This window comes from Camelina sativa, chromosome 8 (assembly GCF_000633955.1).
Source record: "Camelina sativa cultivar DH55 chromosome 8, Cs, whole genome shotgun sequence".
NCBI lineage: Eukaryota > Viridiplantae > Streptophyta > Magnoliopsida > Brassicales > Brassicaceae > Camelina > Camelina sativa.
In genome coordinates, this window is record NC_025692.1 from 27,379,227 (window position 1) to 27,387,467 (window position 8,241).

General features: G+C 39.4%; 2 protein-coding genes and 1 long non-coding RNA gene across 3 annotated transcripts in view; 2 read left to right on the top strand and 1 right to left on the bottom strand.

The window, feature by feature from the left end:
* Positions 37-584, bottom strand: LOC109126072. Its single transcript, XR_002033137.1, has 3 exons — positions 532-584; positions 380-427; positions 37-284 (listed from the first exon to the last, which is right to left on the bottom strand). It is a non-coding gene; the product is annotated as an uncharacterized LOC109126072 (long non-coding RNA).
* On the top strand, positions 671-1,911 carry LOC104709998. The gene has a single exon (XM_019229069.1). The coding sequence runs from the start codon at positions 866-868 to the stop codon at positions 1,880-1,882; it is 1,017 nt and encodes a 338-aa protein (XP_019084614.1). The 5' UTR covers positions 671-865; the 3' UTR covers positions 1,883-1,911.
* LOC104708981 (mRNA-capping enzyme-like) overlaps positions 4,490-8,241 on the top strand; it is a 6,720-nt gene continuing 2,968 nt past the window's right edge. Inside the window, exons 1-14 of the mRNA XM_010425639.2 lie at positions 4,490-4,603; positions 4,841-4,967; positions 5,053-5,204; positions 5,302-5,385; positions 5,489-5,542; positions 5,727-5,873; positions 5,967-6,164; positions 6,508-6,645; positions 6,815-6,864; positions 7,018-7,180; positions 7,287-7,430; positions 7,538-7,648; positions 7,740-7,838; positions 7,941-7,977. Of these exons, the coding sequence (XP_010423941.1) occupies positions 4,490-4,603; positions 4,841-4,967; positions 5,053-5,204; positions 5,302-5,385; positions 5,489-5,542; positions 5,727-5,873; positions 5,967-6,164; positions 6,508-6,645; positions 6,815-6,864; positions 7,018-7,180; positions 7,287-7,430; positions 7,538-7,648; positions 7,740-7,838; positions 7,941-7,977 (1,618 nt within the window). The remainder of the gene's footprint in view (positions 4,604-4,840; positions 4,968-5,052; positions 5,205-5,301; positions 5,386-5,488; positions 5,543-5,726; positions 5,874-5,966; positions 6,165-6,507; positions 6,646-6,814; positions 6,865-7,017; positions 7,181-7,286; positions 7,431-7,537; positions 7,649-7,739; positions 7,839-7,940; positions 7,978-8,241) is intronic.

Genomic DNA, 8,241 nt, shown 5'->3' on the forward strand with positions numbered 1-8,241 from the left:
AATGGACGTTAGTAGAGATGGAGCTAAAGGAGGTCTAGCTCTCTCACAAGAAAGTCAGGAAACGGAAGTTAAGGCTTTCGGGATTTCTGAAGCTAAAACACAGTTCATCAAAGGTTTGGTATCTAAAGGAGAGGTGGTCTTGAACAAGATACTAACTACTATTCATCCAACAGATTTTAAGACTCAAGCAGTACCTGGAAAGGATTTTCAAGTCTGCTATGATCTCCTTAACATCGCTTGAAAGGCAACACAGCTCCAGGTAACGCCACTATCGACATTGTAGGCTGGCAGGAGGAAGAGAAAAAGGAAACAAGTCAGCTTTGGGAAATAAATAAAAATTATGTCGATAAAGAGAGATTAGGAGGGTTGAGGGAGTTACATGTAGGCACCTGGAATTAATGTGAAGAGAATTATATTCCAGGTGGAGCTGTTGGGAAAAATTCAAGAAAAAAGGACAGTTAGTTAAGTTCTTGAATTTTTTGTAAGTATCGAATCAGGAGAGAGTGATTCAGGATCAGAGAAGTTGGTAACCTGTGGAGAATCAGTTGTCGAGAGTTGGAGACTGATTCCAGGTGGAGGTTCTGTGATGAAAATTCAGGAAATCCAAGTTAAGATTTTGGTGGCTCAAAAGAAAATAAAAANGTTCAACAACAACCAGGGGAGAGGAAGGTCTAAGAGCAGTGGCAGGTCAAGACCGAGGCACAGCAAAACTGACATAAGCTGTTTCATTTGTGGCAAGGAAGGGCACTGGAAAAGAGAATGCCCTGAAAGGAAGAAACATACAGAATCGACTAATATTGCAACTGAGCCTTTGCAGCCTTTGGTGTTAACAGTGAACACTCAAGACTCTGGTAAGGAATGGGTTATGGACTCTGGTTGTACGCTCCACAGTACACCAGACAAAGAAGTCTTGTTTGACTTCAAGGAGTTCAGTGGAGGTAGAGTGCTACTGGCTGACAAAACTCATGGAGAAATCAAAGGAAGTGGGAAAATAAAAATTCAGAATCAAGATGGTTCTGTAGTGATACTCAAGGATGTAAAATACATTCCGGATGTGAGTAGGAATCTGATTTCTTATGGGATGTTAGAAAAATCAGGCTGCAGGTATAAGGGAAGTGATTTCATGGTTCACTTCTACAAGGATAATAAAAAGGTGATATCTGGGAAATATCACGATGGGCTTTATTATCTTCAAGGCACAGTTGTCAAGGGTGAAGTAAATGTGTCACAGGCTGCAATCAGTGGAAAAGATATTGCTAAGGCTGAAGATGGAGTGAGAAAGAAGAAGTCAAAGAAGGTGACTTTCAGCGTGAATTTGATTCAAGGACCTACTCCATATGGTTTTGAGAGAAGAGAATCATCAGCTACAGGTGGAGATTCATCCTCAACGGAAAAATCAGAAAGTTCAGATGAGGCTAAATCTGAGAAGAGTAAAGAAATTTCTGATGACCAGCCACGGTTGAGAGATCACAGTCTAGACCGGATGCACTGTGATAATAAAATGAAGGATGAAAGGGTTTTGGAGGATAAACCAGAAAGTGTCAATGGAGAAGCAGAGCTGTCAGAAATCAGTTTGGTTCAGGAGAGCTTAAGCGATAAAGTTGAAATGAAAGAATTGAGAGAAGCTTCAAGGTCCAATGTAATGGACGTTAGTAGAGATGGAGCTAAAGGAGGTCTAGCTCTCTCACAAGAAAGTCAGGAAACGGAAGTTAAGGCTTTCGGGATTTCTGAAGCTAAAACACAGTTCATCAAAGGTTTGGTATCTAAAGGAGAGGTGGTCTTGAACAAGATACTAACTACTATTCATCCAACAGATTTTAAGACTCAAGCAGTACCTGGAAAGGATTTTCAAGTCTGCTATGATCTCCTTAACATCGCTTGAAAGGCGACACAGCTCCAAGTAACTCCACTATCGACATTGTAGGCTGGCAGGAGGAAGAGAAAAAAGGAAACAAGTCAGCTTTGGGAAATAAAAAAAAATTATGTCGATAAAAAGAGATTAGGAGGGTTGAGGGAGTTACCTGTAGGCACCTGGAATTAATGTGAAGAGAATTATATTCCAGATGGAGTTGTTGGGAAAAATTCAAGAAAAAAGGACAGTTAGTTAAGTTCTTGAATTTTTTGTAAGTATCGAATCAGGAGAGAGTGATTCAGGATCAGAGAAGTTGGTAACCTGTGGAGAATCAGTTGTCGAGAGTTGGAGACTGATTCCAGGTGGAGGTTCTGTGATGAAAATTCAGGAAATCCAAGTTAAGATTTTGGTGGCTCAAAAGAAAATAAAAATAACTCCAGCAGCTAGAGATCGAAGGATGATTCATGGTCAAGAGGGAACCTGAAGTCATCAAGGAGAAAGAAGAACATGGGATGTTCAACAGAGGAGCTGCTGTGAGAGTAGACATGAAATTGAAGTTAGAGTTTCATGGAGTCTATGGAATTTGAGAGAGACGTAAGAAAAAAAAAAGGTGACTCAGCTTGAGAAGGGTTACCGGGGATGTCTTAACAGGTGAAGGCGGCAATTCTCATTAAAGAAGCAGTCCTAGTGTTTGTGACATGATCTTGCAGGACAGATTTGACAAAGGAAAAAGGTGGTTAGTCTCTGTAAAAGCTTGAAGATCATAAGTCATTGGATGAGCTGTCACAAAGGGCTGTGAAGGAACTACCTGAAAAAGGGTTGTGGAGTTGTGATAAGGGTGATTAGTTCCAGGTGGAGCAGCTTATGAAAGTTCCAAAGAGGACTTGGCAAAGAATCACATCAGACCATGAGGTTGGAGTAATTGGTCAAGCAGTGGTGATTCAAGGTCGTGATCCGTCGTGAAGGTTTCTGAAACTAGGCTTAAAGAAACAAGGTTTCAGGTGGAGTCGCAGTTGACAGGCATGTTTAGTGTTTATGTTTAACATGTCCTAAATATCAACAAGTCCAGAGCAAAAGGTAAGAGATTGACGTCTTACCAGAAGGTGTTCATGTCTGAGCAGCTTATGTGGTCGTTGAGAGTGGAAATTCAACTGTTAACAGAGTAGATGAGTTAAGTCTCTCGGTTAAAAACTGAATCACAAAAAGGTTTGACAACGGCAAAAGGAGATTCAGTGAAAAGTGATTACCTGTATCTCGACAGAGAAGTTGCGGAGTTAAACGGATAAGTAGTGAGGCTCGTCGGAGAAGTAAACAGAGCCGATCACCTGAATTAGTTTCAGAAGTGGAAATTTTATAAGCTTTAAAATTTCAGGAAAATCTCAGAAGATCCTAATCTCTAAGAGTCAAGAGGAGACAAGAGAGAGATTAGATGTACCTGGGATTTGCAGAGGAAGAGATTTCCAAAGGTAGTCGTTGGAGAACATACGACGGTGGTCGAGTTCACCTTAGACGTTTTGTCAAAGGAGACAAAGGAGCTGTGGTTTTGTTGATTCATTGGAGGAGACTAAGGTGATGTCTACAAAATTCTCGGAGCAGGTCGGGAATGATGGAGGAGAACACAGCCAGAGTTTGTTCACCGGAGAAGATCGCCAGAGGAGTTTGGAATTTGGCGGTGGTGTTGATTTCACAAGATGAGGAAGAGGAAGAGGCTGGTTTCATACGTTGTCGTCGAGGGAGTTTGTGTTTGTCAAAAGGTGGAGAATTGTTAGATTGGGTTTGACAAAACACAATATTGGGCCTTTATTGGGCCAGACGAATATTAACTTGGCAAAGGAGAACAAGAAGTCCATATCCACTCTCTTATATATTTACAAGGGAAGAAGAGATAGTGGAGGTGGGTGAGAAAAGAGAAACAAAAGAGACTCCTAGAGGAAGAGAGAAACGTGAGAGTTTCAAGAGAGAGCTTTTTCTTCTTTGTTGTCTTTGATTCTTGTATCTCCTTCCGTGTGTGCCAAAGTCTGTAAACCAAGAACAACATCACAAGTTAGTGGTGTGGTGTGTGTAACCTCTTTCATATAGTGGAGTTTGGGAGCAAGAGTTCTCCCACGAGACGTAGCGGTTGAGGCCGTGAACTCGGTGATCAAATTTTCTGTGCGTTGTTTCTTTTACAAGCAACCATATTCTTACTCTTTTCTCAACACCACCCCTGAGGGATGGTGATTCTGGTATGATCACCAAAAACTGGTTGTGGATTGTTGTTGTTGTATACCCTCGCCCTTTTCCTATTGTCGTCCCAGAGTTCGGTTCCGTATTCGACACGTCTCTTACAGTCAAAAGACCTCCTCTCTGCAGGGCCTTGCGTAGCAATCATTCTCTAAGGATTTGTCTGATATCAGAAAACCCTAAACCAAAGCTTTGAATCGATATAGATTGAGAGGAACACAGAAGTTGTCCTATTTATTATGGGTTATAGAAAGTCGGCGTTACATTGGGCCACACCTTCTTTTCTAATGGGCCTTATGGCCACACTGATCCACCGAGACAGCCAGCAATCGTCGTTTAAATAAAACAGGTTTTTCTTTGAAAAAGCTTTCTACCGATCGATTTGACTATTTTCCTGAATTATAGGGTTTTGCAATGATAGCTGCGATGGACCTAAATGCTTCACCCCGGCACGAGGAAGACGATGATCCTTTTAATAAGAGACGTCTTGAAGACCGAATAGAATCTGCAGTTGAGATCGCAAGACGGGTACCGCACCATTGATTGATTTTCTACATTCTTCAACACGAAATATCCATAATCAGAGACTAATTAGTTCTTAGTTAATTACATAATGAAATCAATTCTAAAATAGGAATAAATTCATGTATTAATTTTAGTGGTTCAATTAATGTAGTTCTTATTAGCCGCCTCTGATGTAAGGAGGGAGGGAGTTAATACTAACTGGATGATATCATATTAAGTTATCTTTTGGTGTGATCATAGGAGCGGGAAGAACGAAGGAAACAAATGAGATTTGACAGGCCAACCCGAAACTCTCAGCCTGTCTTCCGTGATCAGTTTTATCAGAACAGAGATACTAGAGTCTATGACCAAACCAAGATCCCTCAAGGTTTTCATTATTACAGCTTTTGTTACTTCCTCAAACGTTAATACTAGGTTAATTGGTTTCGTAAAGTACAGTTTTCGCAATACAGGTTGGCTAGATTGTCCTGGGTTTGGTCTGGAGATAGGATGCATTATTCCTTCAAAGGTTCCCCTTAGTGAATCTTACAACGAACATGTTCCTCCTGGCAAAAGATACTCTTTTAAACAGGTGGTCCGTAACCAGAGAATTAATGGACGAAAGGTATGTTTTTTTTTTTGTTTCTTTTCCCTTTAATTTGTATCAATCTTTTGTTTCTTTGCTATGAACCTCCCTAAAGTAATGTTTTTTTTGTTCTCAGCTTGGTCTAGTGATTGATCTAACTAATACTACTCGTTACTATCCTACATTAGAATTAGAGAAGGATGGCATCAAGCATGTTAAGGTGATTCATCGATTACATTTTGTTTTTATCGTTTGCATCATCTGCACCTGCATTAGCCGATTGCTTTATCTTTTTATCTTTTTTTTTTCATTTCTTGTTGTAGATCGCATGCAGGGGTCGTGATGCTGTGCCAGATAACNGAGAATCACATCAGACCATGAGGTTGAAGTAATTGGTCAAGCAGAGGTGATTCAAGGTCGTGATCCGTCGTGAAGGTTTCTGAAACTAGGCTTAAAGAAACAAGNACAACTTCGTCAACGAGGTACTTGTTCCATAAGTTCTCTTCTCTTCTTCACTGACAAAAAAAAAAATCAAATTCACTTTTGAAAGTTTGTGGATACTGTCTTCAGGTTATTGATTTCGTCCTTAATCAAAAACGACACACAAAGAAATATATCCTCGTCCACTGTACTCATGGGCATAATCGGACAGGGTTTATGATAGTTCATTATCTTATGCGCTCTACACCAACGATGAACGTTACACAGGTTTAATTCTTTCTTTCTCGTTTGTACTGGTGCACTCGTTGTATTGGTCGTGTTTAGAATTTGAGATTCTTACGTCTGTGTTGCCTTTGGCAGGCATTGAAAATGTTTTCTGATGCCCGCCCACCTGGGATTTATAAAGCGGATTATATTGATGCTTTATACACTTTCTATCACGAAATAAAGCCTGAGAGTGTTGCTTGCCCACCAACTCCTGAATGGAAGAGGTCCACCGAGCTTGACCTCAATGGTGAAGCTGTTGATGATGGTGAGGCTCCGCCTACCCCTGTTCAGGTAAGTAAGCGTGGTGGGCTTATTTGACTTTTGAAGTTTAAAAATTAGAGAAATATATATGCATGGATTTTTAAGCTTTAGATGTGCTCTTTAATTTTATCAAGAACTTTATTTTCACACATCAACATATCATTGGTTTTGAGTTTTCAAAAAAAAAAAAAAACAATTAAATTATTTAAAAGATATATCTATTAAAAAATGAAATAGTTGAATGATTTTGATAGTCGTCTCAAACCACTGCACATGCTCTTAATGATTTTAATCTGTTCTTACAATTATCTTTGGATGCATATTATTGATGGGTGTGTGGATCTTGTCTTTCTTTACTGTTTTGTTGTTTTAGGAAATCGATCAGGAAAATGTGAAGATATCAAATGATGACATTTTAGGTGATGAAATACCCGATTGTCAAGCGGATGCTTACCGGCAGTTCTGTTATAAGATGCTTTATACAGAGGAAGAACTTAAGAAAATTATTAGGGTACGAATTTAAATTGCTCTTATGGAATTTAATATTTAATATAATTCAATGATATATTTAATTTAAATACTTAGAAAAGTTAGACTATATATATATATATATAACAATGGACTATGCATGTGATCTCTTAACCAATTAACTAACAAAAATTAAATTTTCGATGATCCAGAAAAAAGGATTTATGCAATTCCCAGGTTCGCACCCTGTATCTTTTGACAGGTTTGCGTCTCTATCTGTTTTACTAACCATATTGGGTACAAAGAGAGGATTTTAGCAGGTGGAGATACAATGTTCTGATTTCAGAGGTTCTTTATTAGTCCTAGTTTCTCAATGTAGCTAAATCTTCACGCGCTTTAATTTTTCCACACGCAGAGAGAGTTTGCAACGTTTGAGGCAGCGTTACTATTATGCGACATGGAAGGCAGATGGAACACGTTATATGATGCTCTTAACTATAGGTGGGTGCTATTTGATAGATAGGTCCTTTAATTTTCGGAGGGTACAGATGCGTTTTCCCCGTAAGCACTCAAGTGAAGTGAGTAATTTTCTGTCATTGCTTATTTAGAGGCCTTTTAATTGTGTCAGATAACTTAAGCTATATTTTCGAATATTCTCTGACCTTTTTTGGTTTTTGGTGGCAGGGAATTTCTGATAAAGTGCATCATTACACTTTGCTTGATGGAGAGATGGTTATTGATAATCCAAAGGGTGATCAAGAAGGCCAGGCAAGGAGGAGGTACCTCGTATACGATCTGGCAGCACTCAACGGCGAATCAGTCGTGAAGGTTGGTACTATAATTATTACATCACATGCTTTGGTTTTGGTTTCAATATTGTCGGGTATTATAGATACTAAAGAAAAACCTCAACCGATTTTAAAAATGAACCACAGCGGACTTTCTGTGAAAGATGGAACATGCTCGTGAAAGAAGTGATCGCACCCCGAGATGGTGAGAAGGGGATAAGTAGAAATTATTACAGATACGACCTGGAGCCTTTTGGAGTGAGTTTCATGTTCTGTCTCATTCCATATATATTATCCTTTTCACTTGTAAAAGTTTTTTTTGGTTAAAACTTTGTTTGTTGTTACCCAGGTTCGAATGAAGGGTTTTTGGTTACTCTCTACTGTTGAGAAGCTTTTGAAGGTTACCATTCCTTCGCTTTCGCATGAATCAGATGGCCTAATATTTCAGGTAACCAAGGGATGTTTATATTTTTCATTTTAGGTGTCGATATATATATAGATTACTTTGTTTCCTGACATATATATATTGGGTTTTGTGGACCAATAATAGGGTTGGTACGACCCCTACGTTCCCCGAACCCATAAAGGTCTACTGAAGTGGAAATATGCGGAAATGAACTCACTTGACTTTCTGTTCGAGATGGATGAGACTGATGGGCGAAGAATGCTCTTCTTGCACGAAAAAGGAAAGAAAAAGCTCATGGAAGGCTATTCGGTTGAGTTTAGAGATGATGACTCGAACCCGGCCACTTACTCCGGAAAGATTTTAGAGTGTAGGTGGGATTCAGAGAAGCAAGTTTGGGTTTACATGCGGATCAGAATGGATAAACCTACACCAAACGATATTGAGA

What these genes read in the sequence shown, in the direction of transcription:
- LOC104709998 (XM_019229069.1), top strand. Translation starts at nt 866, where the DNA reads ATGGACTCTGGTTGTACGCTCCACAGTACACCAGACAAAGAAGTCTTG.